Here is a 24,669-nt window from a genome sequence, read left to right as displayed (position 1 = left end):
GCCTCTGGTAGAGGACCCGAGCTTGAAGGATAAACCGCCCGCAGGGGCGTGCTGGGTGTTGTGTGTTTTGTTTTTTTATATATATATATTTTTTTATTATTTAATTATTTTATTCATTGTATTTTATTATGGGCATGCACAGAGATAAACCTCTTCATAGTGTTTCACAAAACTATGAAGACTTTTAAAAAGATGTTGAAAGAATAATATCCTTTTGTTTGATCAGAAGGAGCAGCTTATATTTCTTTGTTCAAAGCATGGTTCCATTTACAGAGACATTAATTTTAGCATCACAAAAGACTTTTCATGTAAGCTTGACAGAAACAAAATTTTAAAAAAAAGTCTTGGCTTGCCTTTACACTGTTTAATCATCAACTCTGGTTTAGTTCAAATGAACTTTTAATTCACAACAACAAATGAAAATATCTAGCAAGGAACAAAAAGAAGGGCAGTAGAGAAGCAATGAGGAGAAACATGATGTAGAGTCAGAGTTAGTTTTGTGAGACATTTATAATAGCAGCCTGTCAGCAACAAAAACAAGAACTTTTAGTGGGTGGACTTTAATGGCTAATAGTTACCAATAATGAATAAATAGGAGCCTTTGTCACCACTGACAACGGGTCAAATGAACTGGTTCTTATATAACACTTTTTTACTCTGACCACTCAAAGGGCTTTACACAACTTGTCTTATTCACCCATTCATACAAGCACTTTCTATCTAGTATTCATTCTCTGAATGAATGCACCATAGAGCAGCTTGGGATTTGTAACTTGCCCAAGAATATTTGGCATGCAGATAGGAGCAGCTAGGGATCGATTCCAATTAGTAGATGACCCACTCTACCTCCTTAGCTATAGCCAGGCAATATTAGTCTCACAGAACTAATTTCAAAAACGTATTTGTCACTTTGAGTCAAAAACATGAAATGAAAATTGAAAAATGCCCTTACCTTCCAATTAATTAAACACAATATTAGTAACGCTTTTCAACATTTTGCACTCCAGTAGACCACCATTTGCAAATATAGCCCCAGTAATAAATACCTACACAAAAGCATCATGATTTTGACTTAAGTAGAGGTATAGCTGTCAGAAACACTCGAGTAGAAAGTTTGATAATGTATGGGCTCAGAAATGTGCTTAAATTATAAAAGTCAAAGTAGTAACCTAGCTGAATATTGTGCTATATTAAAATAATATTAGTAGGTGAGACTACAAACTTAGTCTGGTAGTAAAAAGGCACAAGAGGCTCAGAGGCACATTTGGCAGCCAGGGTTAGAGTTCAGAGACCCGGAGCCCGGTGGTTAGGCTAGCAACATGTTCTTGTAAAAGAGTCTAACATCCAGGCATTACATGGTGTTGCGGCTGATAAAAAAACAAAACAAATCCAAGAAAAAAGCCATATAAACTAACCCCCCTTGTTTAGAGGTGATTGTCAGATTATGTTCTACATTACTTTAAAAGTGATTTTCAGAGCAGTTGATGTATGAAACAGTGTCCATAGAAACATGCATTGAATGTTAAATTGTGTGACAGTTTCAATAAAGCATGCAAAAACATGCATTTATACTGGAGAGCCAAAGAAAAGTTAGACGTTGGCTGTACTATTGAAAATCAGTTTCATAAAAGCCACGTAAACAGACTTTTTCTGATATTGATTCTTGGTTACAACTTTGTACTCCACACAGATTTGGAAGATTGCGTAGTTTGGCAATAAATATCCCAGAATAATTAGTATTTAGTAAAACATAAAAACAACAAAACTTAAGACATTAAAGATGGCTTGACGTATATCTGTAAATATCTAGATTGTTGGTGTTTCCATCTGAGAGTCTATAGGGAATCCGGCGAAGCTGTGTTTTAGCAGTGTCATGGTAACATGAGCCGTGTTAACTTTGAGAACATTAACATCTAGTTTAAGGGGTGTGAAGTATATGTGTCACTGAAGCTAAAAAGGAGATACTTCCCCCTGGATTGGTTTAAATACATTACAATTGCCTTGCATAACTTTAATGCATAATACAAAAAAAACAAAAGTGCATGAAATATTTCACATCAACTATGTAAGACCTGTTTTGGAATCACAAATGTGAATGTACACTTACTGATTGTACATGCGCTAGTGTAGGTGCTCTGAAGCGCGCACACACACACACACACACACACACACACACACAGTTTCATTTTTAATACAAAATAAAAGAAACAGTATAACAGTGCACCTTAAAAACAATTAAGAACTTTACCTTATTAAGAACGATAAAACTGTATGATTGCCCGTGAGACAGGACAAGCGCTGCGGGGAACAGTTTTTAAAAAAAAAAAAAAAAGTTTTCCCTGCAGCACCTTCACCGTCTGCGACAATATATGTATTAAAAAAGGGGTTAAAATACTAAAAGAGCCAATCTCTGTGGTGCCTACTGACACAGAAAAATAAAACAAGAAACAAACAAAATCTACAGCCGCAGCAGTCACAGTCTGTCGACTTACACCAGTATAAAACAAAGTAAAACACTCTGATGTGTCGGGTCCTTTGCCCGCAGCCAGAAATCCACTTGGCAAAGCAGCAGCTCGGTACTCTGTAAATAAAAGGCAGGAGATGACTTACGCTGGACAGTAAAACACAGGAATATTCCTCATCTGTATTGTTTTCATTACCTGTCCACAAGTTCACATCACACCCTAATAAATGTGGGTCAGTGGCGGTGAAGTCCACTACACTGTTCTCACGGAACGCAATGTTTCCCACCTACAAGGGTGCAAATAACTGTAAACCTCGGCCACAACAACCAGAGCTTAAGTGGCACATTGTTGTGTAACCTACCGTTCTGACAGAACTTGAGGGGGACCCGCATCAAGCTTTCACGGAAAGAAATTAAAAACACCAACTTGCCCAACTTGGACCAAGCACTGGCAGCTTCAGGTTTGCTGAGGAATACCTAATTGCCCACACCTGAGCTTATGAAAGGAGCAAAGACCAGCTCCGCCCACCAGGGGCGGTTCCCAGACTCAGGTCTCACCTGTCACACATACATTGTCATAGATGTAGGAGCACAGAAAAAGGGGTAATAATAATAAATACAGCAGTAAATGTTAGTTGAGTCATTTTATTTTTCTAAATTCAAAATTACTTTCTGTCCACCATCTGTGTGACTAACAGTCTCACTAGCAGGTGACTGTTGTTGTAATTTGGTGTGTGTGTATAGATAAAAGTGAATTGAAACTTCTGCTGTACAGTTTAATATGAGGGCCTGTGATGGGACCCTGTGCAATCACACAAGAGAACAACTTAAAATTCTGTATAACCCTCCCTTGAACAAATCCAGCAAAAGCTGCTTCTAACACGCTTTTATATTTCAGATCAGTGTCTGAAAAAGAAAATAGTTTGAATATCCTATAATATCCAATGATATCCTATTTAAAAATACAATAATAATAGCCTTGTTTTACTTACCGTTTACGCTGTCCATGTTATAAAGAAAATGGTCTGCTCCGCGGCAGGTTCCTGAGGCGAAAATGGCGAAGGGTTTCAGGCTCTGAGGAAAGCTTTATATAGGACCTAGTGCTTCCAAAACAACAGAGAGTTTCGATGAATCTGGGGTCGATACACCTGCAGGGCATCACCTTGCTGTGCAAGTTTAAAACAATGAGGGTGCTTGAACTATGCTGGGGTGGGGCACGCAGTTGCTGAGCACCGGTGTAACTGGCCATCCTAAGGAATCACAACAATTAAATGATACCCCCGGAGGGCTTTTGCATTCCTGAACAATTTCAAACAATTAGCTGTTGAAAGACAGAGGGTGAATGTTATTTGTGATCACCTATTGCGTTAAAAACTAGTATACTCTGAAACCCGCACAGAAGAAGTACCCATTTGTGTTGTTTTTAAAATAAAATGTTTGTGCCACTGCATGCTGAGACATAGTCAGAACCACAAAATTAGTGTGATTAAGACACAATTAGTTTGAAAGAGCAATATTGGCTGCTTCGGGCAAAAGACAAGATCCTGTGCAACGTGTTTTAGAACTACCACAATAGCGTTTATTTTCTAAAGGGGCTGAATGTTATTTGTGACCACCTATTGTATTAAAGCTGGTAGATTTTGATACCCGTACAAAAGAAATACCCATTTGATCTGTTTTTTAAATATAATGCTTGCATCGCCACATGTTGAGACATCAGAATGACAAAATTAGTGTGATTAAAACACAATTAGTTTGAAAGAGTGATACTTGCTGATCCTGTGCAATGTGTTTTAGAGCTACCACAAAAGCGTTTATTTTCCAAAGGGGCTGAATGTTATTTGCGACCATCTACTGTGTTAAAAAACTAGCTGGCTCTGTCTCCCTCTTGGTTCAACATTCTGAAATCCCGATTTTTAAATAAAATGATCGCATCACCCCGTGAAAGAAACCCCAGTAGATACGTAAAAACTAGTTAAATTAAAACTAGTGGTTTGATTAAAAGAAATACTTGTGAACAGTCCCGAAGGCTGAAATTTCCCATACAGAAGAAATTCCCATTTGTGGCGTTTTGTTTTTAAATAAAATGCATGCATCACTGCATGCTGAGACATTTTCAGAATCAAAAAATTAGTGTGATTAAAACACAATTAGTAACACTTTTGACTAGATGCAAATAAAAAGCAAGTACCCATTCCAGGTTTGTTAAGGTGCACTGTGAAACAAAACGGCTTCCACTCCGCCACACAAAACAAAGAATTGCTTTTAAGAACACATATGTCTGCATAACTGAATGTTGAGACCCGCCATTATTAAACCCCATGGTTTGATGAAATTAAAACACAGTTAAAAACACATAAACACATATCACCCCGAGCACACCTGAACGCGCATGCATACACGCACGAAACCTGTTAAACAGGTTGTCAAACCGGTTTGGTTGACTGCCATATTGGACTGCCGCATCTGTATTACTACAGTATGTACCACTGTGTTCTGTAAGAATATGTAGTTACACTTACACTAACAGAACAGCCCAAAGTATCTGGTTTTATGCAGCTTCTTTTACCAAACACCCAACATTTCCTGGATGCTTGCTTTACAATCCTGGGTTTGTATAGGAAGTATCTTAAGGGGCTCTGGATCTGCAGACAAAGATCAGTGAGAAGGGGAACACAAAATAGAAATGCAATCTCCCTTTAGACTACGCAGAAAATTGTATATAAATGGATTTGTTGTAGTAACATGTAATGCAGTAACATGTTCCCTTTGACAAAAGCAGACATGTCTGATTTGTCCAAAATCCACTATTGTGTGTGAAAAATATACAAATGTCATATTCCACAATCACAAAATACAACTATGCTCAATATGAAGATATTACAAAAAACAATCACAAAAAAAGAAAAATCTCTTACGTAACTCAAAAATATGAAGATCAGCAGGTTTCGGCAAACCATAAAGGTTGAAGGTTTGAGCATATGTATTATGAATCATTTTAACCTTTTTTCTCTTGAGGTTTTTATGACAACTGTTGTTGCATTACTGTCACCTTGTGGATTTAAGAAGTATGCCAATCCTAAATGTTATCCTAATGTTAACTTAAAGATTAAGTGACAGAACTAAGTAACACATTAGTATTCTGTACAGATAATACCAGACACAATCAAGTAGACTTTATTGGAAAAAATATCTTTTAGGCTGAAGATAAATAATAATTATAAAACTGAACAATTTACCTCATTCATTTTTTTGAATGAAGAAACAGATAAAACAATGGAACTTTTTCCGTATTGGGTCTCCATTCTTTGTTCTGGTCAGTTGTGGCAAACACATATGTAGTTATGGTGTAGAGTTCCTGAAACATAAATCATAAAAATCATTAATAAATAAAATGTAAAGAGTGAATGTGGATTTGGAGGGTATCAAAGGTAGCCTCTAAAGACAATTTTTATTTTTGCAAAAGGTGTAGTTGAGATCAAGATCACTTTGAGATGTCCTAATGCTAAACATTAGAAAGTTATGTGTGTGTGTTTAATCATGGAGGTTAGAGAGCACCTGGTTATGAAATCCTAAAAGAAATGTATTCAGATGATTCAGAAAAGGGAAATATGAGAATGAGTCTCTGTCTGAAATATCATAGTTGTTCGGTATTAGTATTTTTGTATTAAATGAGATAATCTGCCCTGACGAGAATATTTATAAAACCTATATTCAACCCAAAGCTAAGTGATGTATTTTTTAACGGACTGAATATGAGGGGTATCCATAAAACCTCCATCTCTTCTTCCCTGACTTGGGTCTAATTATAAGACAAAGAAGGCAAAACAGGGTTGATTCTTTTCAGATAATAAAGTTATACTGTTGTAATTGGTGTAGTGCTGGTCTTTATCATACTGGGAGGCCACCGGCAGGCTCTTCATACTGGTGTGTCTTTAAAACACACACCAGTAACACAAATAGTTAACCCCCCATTACCTTGCCTGTTAAAATTTTTAAGCTCGGCCAAGAATTGTTATTTCCTATCTGCAACATCAGTTCTAGTCAGGTACAGCAAGTCACGATAATGCAGATCACTTCCCCCCATTAAAATCCCATAAAGATAGATAGCCCCCCCTCAAGACAAAAAAGTTGCACAGTCACTCTTTCATCTTCTTTAGTCATTCTTTTTAAAATTTGAGAAAGTCATGAACTAAGGTGTGTCAAAACTGAATATAAAACTTGCTCTTTGGTGATCTGGAAACCTTTATCCACTATTTCAGAAGATCTTCTAGTCAGTCTTCCAGTGTAGCAGGATGAATATAACAACAGTAGGAGATAAATGAGGTGGCTGTGGGTCAGGTTGTAGTGCAGGTTGTCTACCAGCCAAAATGTGTGTAGTTCACTTCCTCCAGTTACTGGAGTTTTATCCCCTTTGGATAGAATTTTGGATAGAAAAGAAATACACTACATCTTTCCGTTGTCACCTACAGTGATTTTAAAAGAATGAGCCTTGCAAGACTGGCCTGTGTAACAGGAGCTACCTTTGGTCAATACTGGTGAACATTAAATTTGTACGCATATTAGCTATTTACATATCAGTAACCTTTTAACTTTGTCTTGGGCTTCACCTAGAGAAAACTCAACTCAACTCTAGAGAAAAGTACCTAAAAATATTGAAATGCTTACTATGCTTAAAAGAAAGTTTTTGCATAAATGACCAGTAATCCCCCCAAAAGAGAAAAAGAGATCTTCCCAAAGTACTTTAACACTACAAGCTACATACACACAAAGTACCTAGTATCAGTTATCTACACACTCATATTAGGGCAATTTCAGATACTTCTGCACAAAATTTATATTATGCAACAAATAAGGCAACTTGTAAATATCTGAAACTGGCACACAACCATATGGATTTTGGCAAATACCAATATTCAGTCTCCAGAAAAGACAAACAATAAACAAATGACAGTAGTGCATAGCATAAAAGTCAGAACAAATGATTGGTACCTTGGAATTCTCATTTAACCTGTTTATGAACAATTGTGCAATCTCTCAATGAAATGATATGATAAATATATACCACAACAGTAAGAACTGTATGCTCAACCTCCAGTAAGATCAGAAAATCATCAACTAGGTAAACAATACAATCATCAATGTGATCGTATAATGTGAAAAACGTAGTAAATAATGACAATTTTTAAACTGCAACCTTAAATTGCTCAGAGAATTATGCACTAAGTACAGATACAGCCACTCAAAATTGCTGCTTTCAGCCAGAGGTCAGCCAGCTGTCAGCTAGTATTTTTCCACCTAGCCTATTGTTTACTGAGTTGTACTTATGTGTGAATTATAAGCTTGTCCTTTGTTTTTTTCTGTTAGGTTCCAACTTAATACTTAGATTTTTTGTTTCTTAGATTTCTTTAAAGTTTTATATTGTGTGTGTTTTATATTGTCTTGAGTGACCCATAATTTCTCTATATTTTAAAAGGTGACGATATGCACGGATGCTGAACAACAAGCACTAAGACGAAAAGCAAAAATCTCTCATTTTAACTTGATATGGTCCCCTAAAGAGGTCCAGGGGAGAGAAAGTAACGAAAAGTGTCCGGGTTGAAAGAGGAGAGAAAGAGCACACCTACACCAGGGGAGTTTCAGGACAGGCCCTGCTAGGTTCGTAAGGTAATTGTGTCATTACGTTTGGGAAAACTGTTATAGAATACTTTTAAGAAAATTGTTCCGTAAATACTGAACAACTGGTAGTTATTCCTGGAATACATTAAGACCAGGTTCAACACTAAAAACTGTTAATTCTCTCCTACCTGTAAGCATGTGGAGTGTTTTCACCTATAACTAAATAAATAAATACTGCAGATTGGACACTGATTTACGGGACATGTACCAGATGTTGGATTTAGAATGTCCCTTCCCCAGAGTAAAGTTTTTGAACCACAGTATTTAATTATTTGCAAACATGATATATTAAGATTAGCGGCAGACAACTTGAGTAAGCAGGCATGACTGTGACCGTTACCGCTATAACTGTTAATTTATTTGTAAATGGTAAGAATTACCAATAGTTTTAAGCATGGTCCCAGAGCGTTGTGGTTCATCATCAGAAATATTTAGAACAAAGTGCCAGATATATCTGGCAGAAACACAAGTTAGTAATAATCATAGAATGCAAGCATCACTTTATATATATATATCTTATATTTTCCATTCTAAATGTACTATTTTCTTTTCTAAATGTACTTGTATATTGTTCACATGTTAAAATAAATTACCAGTCAATCAATCAATCAATATGTCTGGCTTGTCTGGCGTGCACAACCTGTATTTTATTTGCTGCAAACATATGTCTCTATAAATCTTTGACAGAAAGGCTGAATTCCTGAACAAACTGAAGAGGTTTTAAATATATGGTGTAGCAAGTCTGTAAATGAATGCACCTCCACACTGCTACCCCTGGTGGATACTCAAGACATTACCACTGTTTTTCATAGATGTCGCTTACGGCTCAGGGTTGCACCATCCAAGTCACAGATGGGGGATATCATTACGGCCACCCATCAGCCGGCAATCGGTCAGGATTCCACTATAGATCCATCAAAGTGCTGTCACTGATCAGGTGGCCGTTTTAAGTGGCTGTTTCTGTAAGTGTATTGATAATGTGGTGCACAAACAAAACAAATCTGTGCTGTTTTCATTGTGTCATGCAAAAATACATCTTAAGTAGACTCCTGTTTTAGTTATCTTTTAATAACGATTTTAAACAAACTGGTTCAAGCTTACTGACATCAATATTTATCATGGTCATGTTCTAACTAGGTTAGAAATTATGACAGCAACCCCTAAACTGTAATTTTGCAGGCATCTGTATCTCACTTGTCCGTGTTTTTTTTTTTTTTTTTTTGTCGTTGTTTTGTTTTGGTTTTTTTTGCAAACCCCTAAAAAGGGAAAATCACATCATGTGAGAGCTGACTGTTTCACCATCATCACAAGCACAGAACGTGACAAAAAAGAGCATTCCCACATACAGAATCTCTTCCCTTTGTCATCAACACATTTGTTACTCATAGGTTATCACAGGAGTGAACTTGATCATTAAAAAACAAAAGTCACATTAGCAGTCACTTGTGCTCTAAGTATACTTTCTGTCAGAAATTGACAGAAAACTCTTTTTATACACCAACCACAGATCACATCATTACTCCTGCAGTCTTGAGATCAGCATCTGCCATTAATCTCAGGGCAAACCAGGTTAAAAGCACACATTCACAACACCTGAAGAAAGCTTCATAGCAGCTACACAGACCATTCATTCAAGCTGACTTTTTGTGTTACATGATCAGTGGGCTGATAAGCACAAAAAAGTTCTTTCAATTTTTAAAAAGAATTTTATCCAGCTTTTCAATATTTCACAATAAATATGAGAAACAGTGTAATGTAAATATCTAAATAACACTGTATGTATGTAACTTTGATATAGAACAGGGGAGGACAATTCATTTTCCCAACCAGCCACATGAGAATTTATGACTGCTGTGATGGGCTGCGCACCAATGAACTGAACCCAAATGTAAAACTATTCAACATTACCAAAAGCAATTTGGAACAAAATGTGCATTTTTTAACAAGGTACTGTTGCTAATTTGTTTGTTGTTGTTTTTTGCAGTTATTTAGGTCTTTTTTCTTGTTTTATGAGACAAATTTAGTTTATTATTGGCTTTAACGGGTGCACTGGTGTCAGCTTTGAAATGAGATGGAAATGCAAAGGATAGCAGACAGAGATTATCCATGTCTAGTTTTGTTAAACTTTATCACAAATAATGTTTGTTCACATGCAAAAGAAAACCAGCATTATGTGAGAATATCTTTGTATGTGTGGAAAGTTCTCGTTTTTGTGAGCAGAATAAAAAAACAGCAGTGATACTGACTTAAAGTCCGTGATTCATTGCTTTTCACCCTGATGAAGTTAACTATTTTAGTTACATCAACAACATGGTTAATTTTTTAGCATTGACTTGCACAACACCTCTTGGTGAATGATACAGTGCACAAATACCAGTTTCAGTTCTGGGTTCATGTCAGTCCATTGTCAAAAGTCATTTCTTCCTGTCAGATTTGGACGGCCATCAGTTTTCAGCAGCAGCATTGCTGCCAGCTGCTCTGCAATCTGACACAGTTTTGTTATTCTGTGTATAAAGAAGAGGAACTTGGTTGTCTTGTAGACATCACAGTTGTTGGCCAGAGTCTTGTCCAATATCTGCTTTGTTTTTCAAATGAAGATCCTGATTTTGCTATAATGTGGTTAATCTATCTTTTGGGATTCACTTGGAGAGGGGCACATTCACAAATCCTTAATTTTTCTCAGGGCATATCAGCAAACACTATGATAAACTCCCCATCAGAGAATGATTTTATGTATTTTGCGATTTTGTGGAAGATGACAAACCTGGCCTTGACTGCTCCATCCCTCTGAAACTTGCTGCTTTCACAGCAGTGTCCATTCCTGTGTTGCATCAGTCATGTTGTTGTATTCCTGAATTCAAATAAATACTTTCTGTACATGTTTTGTTAAAAAGCTACATTCTATGTAGAGTGGATTTACAGCAAAGCTGTACCGATGCAGAGCAGGGATAGACACTGGAAACCTTTCTAGCAAAGCTGCAAAAGCAAAAACAATTTTTACCAAGCTGGATAGTGCAGTAAAGTCCAGCTTTGTGATTTCCCACAAAATTCACAAAAGCATGATGTATCCTTCTTTACGTTTGAATGCTAATTTTGTATTAGCCTCATGTGGGGAGGTCAGAGACAACCAATGGACTGAATAAGCAGCCCAAGAACCGTGCAAGAGCCAGCCAGGTCTGATATAAAAAGTTATTACCCTGTCAGTAAAGACATGTAATACAATATTTGCTAGCACTAGCAGCACTACAACGAATGCTGCTAGTGCTAACACTGCCAATGTTTTCTCACACTCACTATCTTGTTTTTCTGAATGTGATTATATTATGCATAGCTAAAAGTGACAAACATTGCAGAAGCATTTAAAAGGCGGTTTAATTATTTAAAATGGCTCTTAAATACATATTTTTTGTAGAGTATTATTTTGAATCGGAAGCCAGATTGAACCTCTTGTTGGTGTAGTGAGAAAACAAAAGGTCTCAGTGACATTTTTATTTGATTCTTGCGACTAAAAAAAATAAGGGGGACTAAAATGGTATAATGGCTACCTGCATCTTTTAAATATCTTACTATTAAATTATTTTATATAATCTGAAGCTTTTAATATGGTGGCCCTGAGAGGCCAAACGGACTGCAACTTCAGAGAACACTTGCAAAAAGAAAAATGCTGCAAAAAGGAAAACGCTGCAAAAAGAAAAACGCTGCAAAAGCACACACAACACAACGGAAATGTTTCTGGGGAGACAATAACCGGACGGACCAGTTGCACGAACCAAAACATGCTAACAAGTGCACTGGGACTGGGAGACACTTCAAAGAAATGGAAGCGGAGCGGCCAAAGAGTAAACTTTCAAAAGTAAGTTCTGAATATTATGTCATTTATTTATGTGCAAATGTTTAATAACGAAAAACATTAAAACATTACTTGTGGCCACATGCCGGCAAAGTTATGTGACTTTAGCGATGTTTGTTCTTTCAGCGTTTACTTTGTTTTAAAGCTTTTACTTTATACGCCGTTCGATACTTGACCTTAATCTTACAGAGAATCTGATGATTTTGTGGATAATTAAAGTCAGTCATATATCCACAAACACAACAAGCTGAAAGTCAGTGAATGCTGCTCAGTTTGCAGTCCTGAATATCACGGCACGGACTTTAATGTGTGTTTGAACGAGCTGACGGTTCACTCGTTATGCTGAAAGAAAGATGCTTTAATCACAGGAGTCACACGTGTCCACGTACCATCTGGGAACTCTTCTTGTTTAGCACTCGTAATAACACAAACACTAAATCCTCCTTCTCTTGTGCTGTTTTGTAGCAGTGTGTACACCTGAGACTGTCACCTGTCTGTCTGTCCTGCACTCTCTCTCTTTTTCTTTCTCTCTGATTGTGGAATAAAAGTATGAACATGTATTTATAAGTTACACTTGTGTTTGACTACTGCAGCTTATCACACATTTGATTTCCATGTGTGACAACTGCAAGTGTCCAGGGTGAGGACAGACTGAGGAACCCACTGCTGCACATCATCTGTGAGGCTTTGCACCCCTGATGATCCACCAGGACAAACTCAGCAGTGTGTGAGGAAGAGGAGGAGGAAGATCCAGCAGCAGCTGACAGATGGAGAAAATAGACAGACTGTTCCCTGTTTGTGAAGGACTGCTAGGAAAGTTATAACTAATTGTCTGTCCTGAATCAGTCTTATTCGGTAATTTTCAAATAATTTTATCATTCCAGTGTTTTCAGTGTGGGAGAAAGTACTCAGGGCCTTCAAGTTACACACTATGAAAGGCAGCAACAAGTTTAATGTTCAGAAACCTAAAGTATGTATCAGCAGCAGAATGGAGCTAAAAATAAATGTTTGTTTCAGTTCTATGAAGCTTTGAGTATTTTGGATTAGTAGTACTGCTGTGTTTGTTGCATCATATTGCTGTAATTGTTTATATGCTTTATATATTCTAAGTTGATCTATAGTGTTACATCATATTCAGCCTGTTTAAGGCGCTGTTATCTATTCTGTATGACTTAAAGCAGTTATGACATGGTCTGATTTTCTCACCCAATAAAGAAATATTTAATATATCAGCCTACCCTTCATTCTATCAGAAACAGTTATCACAGCTCGTACATTTGCTTTTTCTACACATATATAAGCATTGAGCCAAATTTAGTAATGCTAACATATTAAAAGAACAATATTTGTCTCTTATATATAATACATCTATAGATACACTGTCAAAGATACTTGTCTTTAAGTGAAGATTTAAGGTGACAGGAAATATAAATAAATGCAACTTGAATCTTTACTGAAGCTCAGTGTTTGGCACAGAGTTCATGTTCACTGCTGTAATAACTAATAACGATTAATATAATATTGGCCATATTATATTTACATTACCAAAGTGAGATGACTTTAGTCTCATGAACAACATTAGCTAATTGTTATTTACTAGCTAATCTTAAATGACTGTTCAGTACAGAAATGAAGCCCAAAAATCATGTTTTACAGTCCTGTGGTCTCAGCCTCAGATACTTATCAAATCACACAAAGCTCATGTAGAAACAAATGTACAAAATATGTTCTCCTTCATTTCTGTCAAACAAAGCTGTATGAAACATTTCCAGCTGTTAGTATCATGGTTGCTAGGCAACCTGGGCAGTGCGACGGAGGCTAGACTGTCCCATTTCACGAGCCTACAAGCCTCGCACTTCTGGCCTCAGCAATCTTTGAGTACGCGGCCCTTGAGGACCGTTAAGGCTGCGTACCGGTTATTGTCTCCCCAGAAACATTTCCATTGTGTTGTGTGTGCTTTTGCAGCGTTTTTGTTTTTGCAGCGTTTTTGTTTTTGCAAGTGTTTTTCTTTTTGCAGGTGTTTTTGTTTTTGCAGCATTTTTCTTTTTGCAAGTGTTTTCTGAAGTTGCAGTTCGTTTGGCCACTCAGGGCCACCGTATTTTAACCATAACTTTAGAAAATTAAATAATAATGATCATAAAACCAGTGTGGAAGGTGGGTTAATATCATGTAACGAGTGCAGCTTTTCAAATTAGCCACAGCACTTTGTGAATCAGGTTGGACACTCTAATGATGCCATCAGCACACTGAACTCTGGGTTTTTCTGTTTCTGTCTGCAGAGAACAAAGCAGCACAACAACCAATTTCTCACTCCTAAATCATACTTCACTAAAGTGAGTCTGAAAATCAGCTTTCAGTGTGTTAGTATGAATATGTCATGAAGCTGCTATGGCACTCTTATTGGGTAGTTCAAAAATGCCATTGGATAAGCATATGCATTTTGATAAACAACAGTGCAGGTATTGTCTGTACACATTTGTACAATTTTTACACACACTACAATGAAAATATAAATTTGGATGCACTATGTGTAGGACTTTGCCTGAGAAATCATGGTGTATAATTTATTGTTCTGAACTGTTTATAATGAAGTATCAGTTATTCTGTTTTGCATACAACTGTAAAAATACAGTAAAATTCAACAATCACATTGCATTTTTCCCTTTTTATCATTTACCTAAAAAAGCTTAATGTTATTGTACAGATATTGAACAGGACATGACACGATAATAATAATAATAATAATAATCTGAATGTACACTTCAGAATTGGGCAATAAACAGTCAACTATCAACAGTTACATGTATTTTTTTTCCATGTTCACATATAAAAAGGTTGGGGGAGACACGAACTCAGAAGTTCTACCATCATCAAATTAGTGCATTATTTAAAATCTTTGCTTCTGCAGGTTGATGCTTCTCACTCTTGACAAGCCAACAGAGAACAGACTCTGATGCAAAGCCAGAAAAAGGAAAGAAAAACAACAGAGAAAAAGAAAAAAAAAATAGGGTGGACCACTGGCAATCTTGGGTTTCCATTCTTCTTACTGGACTAAAAGTCTGTTCTTGGTTTTCAATTCTGAGAGAAGCTCCAAGGTGGTAGCATTTCACATTAGAACTTGAGAAGGTAGACTGAGGTTACAGTAAGCAGGAGGCATACAAAGCAATGTGATAGCGCAGCAGCCCCGTTCACGTCATGCATTGCACCAGGACCTGCAAGAGAATAATGCAAAATGTGATTCATCATAAGGGTTATTCAGATCAGTGCTCTAGTATTGACTATCATTAGTTAGAAGTTAAATGTTCATGCGGTTTGGTGCTGGAATTACCATGGAAACTGGCAATCGGTGGAAATAAAAGGTAATTCAATGAATAACATACAGTGGGTGACTTTCAGAATGGCTTTTTTATGTGTAGCTGCTAATATGGAAAAAGTGGTCGCTGACAAAAACAAAACTTTTTTCTTTTTTCTTTAATTCACTGAAGTGAACAACATAACAGAAACATATTTTTCTTACCATAGAGTATTATACTGGCATTAGTGATTCCCATGGTGTTCATAGCAACACAAGTGTAGTTCCCATAGTCTTCTTCTGAGACATTGAAAAAGATAAGCATAGACTGTTTCCCTTGATTCTCTATCTTTACCCCGTTTAGTCCATTGAGGAGCCTATAAGAAAGAGAAAAGCAGTTTTGAAATCTCTGAGAGAATGTGTTTATTTGTAACTTTTGCAAATGCACTCATAAAATATGCTTGATTAAAACTTAGGGAAATGTTTTTTAGATACAAAGCAAAACGCTCTGAATGTTCCTGTTCTCATGCTCTCCTGAATACCTGCAGCTACTGCAGTAACTGTGGATGTGCCACGGTCTGTTTTGAGTTTGTACTATTGTTTGATCTTTGATTTCATCATATTTTTACTACTAGTCTCTTGATTTTGGTTTTCAGTATTTCTGGCACCCTAGTTCATTAGTATACCATGATTACTAGCCACATTAGGTTTTGTTTATGTGCCTCCCCTGTGTTCCGTGTTATGTCTAGGCTGTATCCCAATTCAGGGTCTGCAGCCTTAAAGGCCGCATTTTAAGGCCGATTACGTCACAGCGACGCGACGAAGGCTGTCCCAATTCGAAGGCTGCTCGAAATGCGGCCCTCAAATGCGTCCTTCATTTCCCTGAATTTTAAGGATGTGGCGGTGTAGACTTCGTGGCCCAACATATCCCAGAATGCATAGCGCGGCGGTGGGTGTGGATAATTTTGCCGAAAAAAAACGGCGGATGAGGGGCGCCCGAAGAGTAAACTTTAAGTAAGTACTGAATATTATGTCACTTATTTATGTGCAAATGTTTAATAACGAAGAACATTAAAACATTACTGTTGGCCACATGTCGGCAAAGTTATGTGACATTAGTGACGTTTGTACTAACTTGGTTTTAAAGCCTTTACTTTAAAATATACGCCGTTCAATAGCTGACCTTAATCTTACAGAGAATGATCAAAGCTCATGTAGAAACAAACAAACAAATGAACAAAAGATTTTCTCCTTCATTTCTGTCAAACAAAGCTGTATGAAACGTTTCCAGCTGTTAGTATCATGGTTGCTAGGCAACCTGGGCAGCGCGACGGAGGCTAGACCGTCCATTTCACAAGCCTCGCACTTCCGGCCTTAGCGGTCTTTGAGTACGTGAACCTTGAGGACCGTTAAGGCTGCGTACTTTAAGGCTGCAGACCCTGAATTGAGATACAGCCTCTATTCTGTGCCTTTCTGTCCCACGTTTCAGGTCTGTTGTGTGTTTCCTGTTTTACTTTGAAAGTCCATGTCCTATGTCAGTGTACAGTGTCATGGTACATTTTTCGACCAATAGGAAAGGGTGGGGTTTTTTTGGTGTTGTTTTTGCTCACAGGCGGAGAGTGCTTTTGAGCATTTTCCTGATAAAACACAGTTTTTACCGTTTCTTCCCGCAGTAAATATAAACAACGATAGTATTCAGGAAGAAAATTGCATTGCATATATTTTTATCATAACTCAGATTTTACGTGGCCTATCAACACAATTTAAAAACTGGTATAAAGTCCACACTTTTTCTGTCAATTGTTCCGTCTGTCCTGCTCAAATCTCCAATAATTGTACATGTTGTCATTAATGTGGCTTCACTCCACATCAGCCACGCCGCTTTGCTAGCTAAAACACCGGTGTCGGCACATACGGACGCTGTCATAGCCTGTCATTGACATTGATTAGCTGCGTATATACGAATGTGAATCGCATTATTGGCTGGACTATGGGATAAGGTGGCATCGTTCTAATCCCATACGGGAGCAGCCAGTCACTTACTGACTAGCACTGCAAAACAGAATTGTTAAAGTTTTCATTTTAAATTCAATTCAGGTTTGATGGTTTTTTATGTGCGCAACGCAGATTTTCTGTGCGCAGAGACCGTGCCAGCAGTGCGCAATTGCGCACGCGTGCAGCTTAGAAGGAACATTGCTGGTCAGTACCGAAAAGAAGCACAACATTCATATTGTTACAGTTCCGTGGTCTCAGCCTCAAATATTCAAATCAAACAAACGTCATGTAAAAACAAACAAACAAATGAACTCTCTATTTCTTTTCTTCATTTCTGTGAAACAATGCTGTATGAAATGTTTGCAGCGGGTATCATGACAGAGGATAGACCTTTCGATTTCACAAGCCTCATATTTCCGGCCTTCTCGGCCTTCAAGGACGCAGCCCAAGTAGACAGCGAAGGCTGCGTCCTCCAGGGCTGCAGACCCTGAATTGGGATACAGCCATAGTGTGTGCTCACCTTTGCTCGTTGTCGTCCGTCTGTGTATCATTCTGTGTGTCATCCCCCATGTTCTAACAACGTTTCATGGTTTCAGGTTTATTTAGTTAGTTTTCCTGGTTTAGGTCTTTCTTATTTTCTTTCTTTGCCATGTCTGCTTCTGTTTATATTATCACCGTTTGAAAATAAAGCTCACTCACAGTAATGCCAGTGCCTGCACTTGGGTCCATCTCTTATAACTTCACACATCTGCCGCTGCAGCCGTGACAGGATGTATTTGTTTAAAAGCCCGCCTTCCATTTTCCACATTTCATTTCCTGTTTCTTTTCTACAGTTTCGCTGTTTTTTTACATTTATTTTATCACTCCTCTCTATCACTACAGGGAGTGCAGAATTATTAGGCAAATGAGTATTTTGTCCACATCACCCTCTTCATGCATGTTGTCTTACTCCAAGCTGTATAGGCTCGAAAGCCTACTACCAATTAAGCATATTAGGTGATGTGCATCTCTGTAATGAGAAGGGGTGTGGTCTAATGACATCAACACCCTATATCAGGTGTGCATAATTATTAGGCAACTTCCTTTCCTTTGGCAAAATGGGTCAAAAGAAGGACTTGACAGGCTCAGAAAAGTCAAAAATAGTGAGATATCTTGCAGAGGGATGCAGCAGTCTCAAAATTGCAAAGCTTCTGAAGCGTGATCATCGAACAATCAAGCGTTTCATTCAAAATAGTCAACAGGGTCGCAAGAAGCGTGTGGAAAAACCAAGGCGCAAAATAACTGCCCATGAACTGAGAAAAGTCAAGCGTGCAGCTGCCAAGATGCCACTTGCCACCAGTTTGGCCATATTTCAGAGCTGCAACATCACTGGAGTGCCCAAAAGCACAAGGTGTGCAATACTCAGAGACATGGCCAAGGTAAGAAAGGCTGAAAGACGACCACCACTGAACAAGACACACAAGCTGAAACGTCAAGACTGGGCCAAGAAATATCTCAAGACTGGTTTTTCTAAGGTTTTATGGACTGATGAAATGAGAGTGAGTCTTGATGGGCCAGATGGATGGGCCCGTGGCTGGATTGGTAAAGGGCAGAGAGCTCCAGTCCGACTCAGACGCCAGCAAGGTGGAGGTGGAGTACTGGTTTGGGCTGGTATCATCAAAGATGAGCTTGTGGGGCCTTTTCGGGTTGAGGATGGAGTCAAGCTCAACTCCCAGTCCTACTGCCAGTTTCTGGAAGACACCTTCTTCAAGCAGTGGTACAGGAAGAAGTCTGCATCCTTCAAGAAAAACATGATTTTCATGCAGGACAATGCTCCATCACACGCGTCCAAGTACTCCACAGCATGGCTGGCAAGAAAGGGTATAAAAGAAGAAAAACTAATGACATGGCCTCCTTGTTCACCTGATCTGAACCCCATTGAGAACCTGTGGTCCATCATCAAATGTGAGATTTACAAGGAGGGAAAACAGTACACCTCTCTGAACAGTGTCTGGGAGGCTGTGGTTGCTGCTGCACCAATGTTGATGGTGAACAGATCAAAACACTGACAGAATCCATGGATGGCAGGCTTTTGAGTGTCCTTGCAAAGAAAGGTGGCTATATTGGTCGCTGATTTGTTTTTGTTTTGTTTTTGAATGTCAGAAATGTATATTTGTGAATGTGGAGATGTTATATTGGTTTCACTGGTAAAAATAAATAATTGAAATGGGTATATATTTGTTTTTTGTTAAGTTGCCTAATAATTATGCACAGTAATAGTCACCTGCACACACAGATATCCCCCTAAAATAGCTAAAACTAAAAACAAACTAAAAACTACTTCCAAAAACATTCAGCTTTGATATTAATGAGTTTTTTGGGTTCATTGAGAACATGGTTGTTGTTCAATAATAAAATTATTCCTCAAAAATACAACTTGCCTAATAATTCTGCACTCCCTGTACTTATTTCATCTTATAGGGACAGGAAATGCTGCTGTCACTTTCAGGGACCATTTAACAGTCACCATAGCCATTGTTTGTATTTACTCTTCTCATAAATGTATTTCCAGTTTCAAGTCATCAGTTGGAAAAAGCTACTTTATATGAGATTATTATCTAAACATTTGAGCCCAGCACCCTACTGACATAGAGAAACAAATAAATGGCTTGCATTTGTATAGCATTTTACTTAGTCCCTAAGGACCCCAAAGTGCTTTACACTACATTCAGTCATCCACCCATTCACACACTGGTGATGACAAGCTACATTGTAGCCACAACTGCCCTGGGGTGCCGGACACTGGCGCCACCAGGGCCTCTGATCACTAGTATTTAGTATCTTGCCCAAGGATATTTGGCATGCAGCTAGGAGGCAGCCTGGGATTGAACCACTGACCTTCTGATTAGTGCCTGACTTGCTCTGCCACCTGAGCTACAGCCACCGCAGATAATTTTCCTTTGGTAACCATGACTTTGTGCAAATTATCTAACTAACTGTTTTTTCTAATAGTGTAATTAAATTTTGATGTAGTCCACTGATAGAAGAATGCAGGGCACAAGTTATCTTATCTCAAAAACATGATTTTAAACAGTGATATGAGTGAACATCATTACTTTCAGCAAAGATCATGTCGAATGAATTAAGACCACAGCGTACAGCAGAACATGTGTGTTTGTAAGCCTGTAATACTGAGGTCAAACAATTCAGAGCATGTCGAAATCATAGAGCTCAGGGAAGAAACATGCCTGCGGTCTTCTTTGTACCACTCAAAATCTGCCCTTGGGACAGCAGAGGCTTCACATTGCAGAATTCCTTTTTGTCCAACTGAAGTGCCTGTACTCCTCGCTTTAGAAATGAAGGGAGGATCTGGAAAACAAAAAAATACCAGTCATATGTTTTCATATGACTGTTTCTTCAAATTGAAATTGTGCCCTCAACTGTCCTCACTCAGTGTTAGTTTAACTCTGCACCCTCCCACCCTTTGATGTCCTATATAGCCTGAGTGTGATAGCCTGGCCCTTACAGTTGACGGTGACTTGCACTGTCCTGACATCCGGGCTTGAGATGTCATTAGATGCAATGCATTCATAAGATCCCGACTGTTCTTTGGTGATGGCTGTGAGCATCAGGTGCTCCCCCTCTGTCACAAATTTATGGGTGCCTGTAGAGAAAGAAACAAAGCAAAAGAAAAAAAAACAGTGCATGAGTTAATGTTTCAATTCAATTCGATTAGCTCTATGACATATGATCCTGTACTCATTTCAGAAGAAAAAAAACAGTCTGCCGCTGTGGACCTGACCAAAAAAGTTAAACAGCTTTGGTAGGCAGCAGCCGAGGGCAAGTTGACCCTCTGACCACCACCAGTAGGCAACGGGTGAAGTATCTTGCCCAAGGACACAACGACCAAGACTGTCTAAGCCGGGGCTCGAACCGGCAACCTTCCGATTAAAAGGCCAACTCCCAACTCTTGAGCCACGATCGAGGTTATAGGTATGCATATGTTTTTGTATATGTATATGTTTTTCTCTAAATATGTAAACAAGATGACTGACCCAATGCAACACAGCCAAGATTACTAGCTCAGATAATCAGTTAATAATGCAAATATGACATAGTAATATGGTAATCCAGTTGCAGAAACTAATGTTTGCATCATGTTTTGAAAAGATATTATAGGATAATGGTAAATTTTCAAATGGTCTGTTGCAACTTAACAGATTGAACAAACTTGTGATTATCCTTGTTAAAAAACTTAATTAAAGAAAAAAGAACCCAGAAACAGGAAAGCCCTCTTTTTCTCTCAAACATCTCCAGATGGCAGACAGCTCAGGGCATGCACTCAATACACAAAGAAAATACACTAATTGCACTGAAACAAGCCCACTTGAGGAACACCATAAATTACCCCTGACACCAACAATGTTAAAAGCATGTTTTCATGGCAGAGAGAGAGACTTTAAGCCACTGCTGTGTGGCTGGGAAAATGGATAGGAGCACTAATCCCAATCAGTAGAAATGTCAATCTAGCAATATCACAACATTAGCATAATGCCATTATGTTTTTTTAATCCTCAGCTGCAGACACTGCTGCAGCTGGCAGGGGATTCAGTAAAAAGGTTGAGGGCTAGGGATAATCAGCTTCTTGCATGAAACCAGGGAACTGCGAACTCAGGTAATTAACATTTTCATCAACTGTAACTATGTAGATTAGTGACAAAATGCTGTTGAGTTACTAGTTAGAACTATCTGAGATCTCAATGATGGAAAGATGGAAAACAAGTGCCACCCATTGGTGGGTAACTACAAATGTGAACTCAGTTCTTGATTTGTGTAATTAATTATGTAATCTATGTTTTCCATTTTCATGCAAACTATAAATTCAAGGAAATATGACTCTAATTAACATAAATGGTTAAAATTGCTGAAATGCTGATGATTTTCCTGTGATTCTTGCTAAGGAAATTCCAGCACTGTTTGCATAGAATAAAATGTTTGTGCGCTGTAGAGTTCTTTGGGAATTCAAGGAGACTAAAAAAAAGCTCTGCATAAATACCAGTCCTTATCCCCTTTTGCATCACATATTTCTCTATGCGGGAAAAAGCTTAGGTATTCTATGTGGTCACTAAATCTAAGTTAATAATAAGGTGGACAATATATATATATTTTTAAAATGTTACTAAACTACTTTGGGGATTCAGCATTTTTGTTCATGCTAAAGTGGTTAAATTTAAATCAGTCTGGCAAGTTGTATCCAAATTTCTAAATGTAAATAATATTTGTGGCCAAATCAGCAAAATAGTATCACCACACTGTGCTTTATTATTGTTAAAAGCCTAAATTTTGCTTAAAGCATCTAATAAAAAAAAAAACATAGATGCATGTTACTTCTTTTTTGTTGTGTTTTTGTTTTTTTGTGTTAGGTTTTATAGAACGATTCTTATTTCATGTTTAAGACTTTTCAGAACTGTGTTTGAATGAGTGTCTCTCTGTGTATGTGCATGTTTATTCTTACAGCACTGTAAGCAGCCATATGTCTCCACAGCACATAATTCATACACATTTGAGAAACAATTTAGCCTCTGACACCATCACAATACACTGAGATTAAAAGTAAGTTATTTTTTCATTATTACAGAGCCAAAAAACAATACTATACTGAAAGTGCAAGATAATGACAAGACACGGCTCCAGTTCAAGTGTTAGAATTTGAATGTCAGTTTAAATCACACAGCTGAATGAAAATAAAAGAGTCATAATCATTATGTATTAATCAGATTATATAAATATAAAAACAATCACCATTAACACCAACTCCCACATCACTGGTCACATTTCCAGCACAGCATCAGTGTCAGTGTACCATGACTGGATCACTAATAAGAGTCATTAAAGTACGAGACGGAAGCTGAGTATCTGAAAGCACTCAGTGGAGCACTGTTGTAATATTAGCTATTAGCTTAAGGAGCTCTGCTGTCTAGACACCACTCTGTGCAGTTTTAGTAAAAAGATTACAGTAGACCAGTTAGTTAAGATGGTATGGTACCCAGTGTTGGGGAGTAAAGGAATACATGTACCGCTGTTACGTATTTAAAATACAAAATATGAGTAACTGTATTCTGTTACAGTTACCGTTTAAAAGGGTGGTATTCAGAATACAGTTACTTTGTTGAAATAAATGGATTACACAGCGGTCTTTTCCTGTTTCATATATTAGGCTATGCCTTCTCTATTTCTGGTTATTCCATGCCGGTGGAAACCCAAACAAAACACTCATTAAGAGGCTCTAATGTCTGGGTCTCAATCTCGCGGCCCATAACACCCCTAGTTGCATAATGATATGAAGAAATATTTTTTAAAATTATTCAAACAATTATTTAATATGAAGGCAATAGACAGAGTGTTACAGGCATAGCCCTAAAGAATGTAGCCTCATGGGCAGTGTAGTCCGTGCTTCAGGGAGAATGGACTGCCATATCCTTTTTGGCTGTGGTTAAGGAGCTATTGATTGGAAGATTGGTGGTTCGATCCTTGGCTTCCACAGTCTGCATGCCAAATATCCTTGGGCAAGATACTAACCCCAAGTTGCTCTCCGATGCGTCCATTGGAGTATGAATGTGTGTGAATGTAGTTAGATAGCACTAAGTATAGATAAAGTGCTTGTAAGAATGGGTGTGATTGGGTGAATGTGGCATGTTGTATACAGCGCTTTGAGTACTCCAAGAGAGTAGAGAAGCGCTAAATAAGAATCAATCCATTTACCATACACTGCCAAGCCGCAGATGTTTGGCAAGAAGATTCGATCACAATGGTGATGTTTTTTACTAACTCTTGTAGAAAAACTAAATCATGTCATTCATATCCCGCACAAACAGTTTGCAATGAATTCCAGATTAAGATTAAAATAAGAATGCGTGAAGGCTATGCTAGACAATGGATCCTCCTGTTTGGCTGTTATTCTGGGAAAAGACGAGAAAGACGGTGATGGAAGCCGTGACTGGAGCTGTGATGTAGCCTATATAAGAGTTATATTGTACGAACGTGATAATTATGTATATTGTAATAACGTGATATTATATTGTTCAAACGTGAAAGGTATATTGTACTAACATGAAAAGTATATTGTTAGAACAATATACTTTTCTATTTTTCTTTTGCCTGGGTGGCAGCTCTACGCTTCTGTACTACGCTTCCATATAAGAGGCTTTTCAATGTGGCCTCACAAAATTGTGACGACTACAACAACCATGAAAAGAGTTGGATGAACACTGCTGCTCAATTGCAGCTGCCTGGTCAATGTTTTCCATTAGTAATTTAGCAAAGTTGATGGTGGTGGTGTGTGTGTGTCTGTAAGACAGAGAGAGGGAGAGCGAGAGACAGATTTTGTATGATAAGCTTCATGTTATGGAC

General features: G+C 37.9%; 1 protein-coding gene and 1 long non-coding RNA gene across 2 annotated transcripts in view; both read right to left on the bottom strand.

Annotated features, from left to right (window-relative positions):
• Positions 1-134: 134 nt before the first annotated feature.
• Positions 135-12,248, bottom strand: LOC102299378. Its single transcript, XR_317646.3, has 3 exons — positions 2,827-12,248; positions 2,661-2,751; positions 135-2,581 (listed from the first exon to the last, which is right to left on the bottom strand). It is a non-coding gene; the product is annotated as an uncharacterized LOC102299378 (long non-coding RNA).
• Positions 12,249-14,054: 1,806 nt separating this feature from the next.
• opcml (opioid binding protein/cell adhesion molecule-like) overlaps positions 14,055-24,669 on the bottom strand; it is a gene marked incomplete at its 5' end in the record, with an annotated part of 65,881 nt that continues 55,266 nt past the window's right edge. The window contains 4 exons of the mRNA XM_014330374.2: positions 14,055-15,205; positions 15,511-15,662; positions 20,508-20,628; positions 20,786-20,923. Of these exons, the coding sequence (XP_014185860.2) occupies positions 15,105-15,205; positions 15,511-15,662; positions 20,508-20,628; positions 20,786-20,923 (512 nt within the window). The remainder of the gene's footprint in view (positions 15,206-15,510; positions 15,663-20,507; positions 20,629-20,785; positions 20,924-24,669) is intronic.

This window comes from Haplochromis burtoni, unplaced genomic scaffold, assembly GCF_018398535.1.
Source record: "Haplochromis burtoni strain Fernald_Lab_line unplaced genomic scaffold, NCSU_Asbu1 Contig_760, whole genome shotgun sequence".
Lineage (NCBI taxonomy): Eukaryota > Metazoa > Chordata > Actinopteri > Cichliformes > Cichlidae > Haplochromis > Haplochromis burtoni.
Note: the sequence above shows the minus strand (reverse complement) of the source record. Positions and strands in the feature narration are given on the sequence as shown.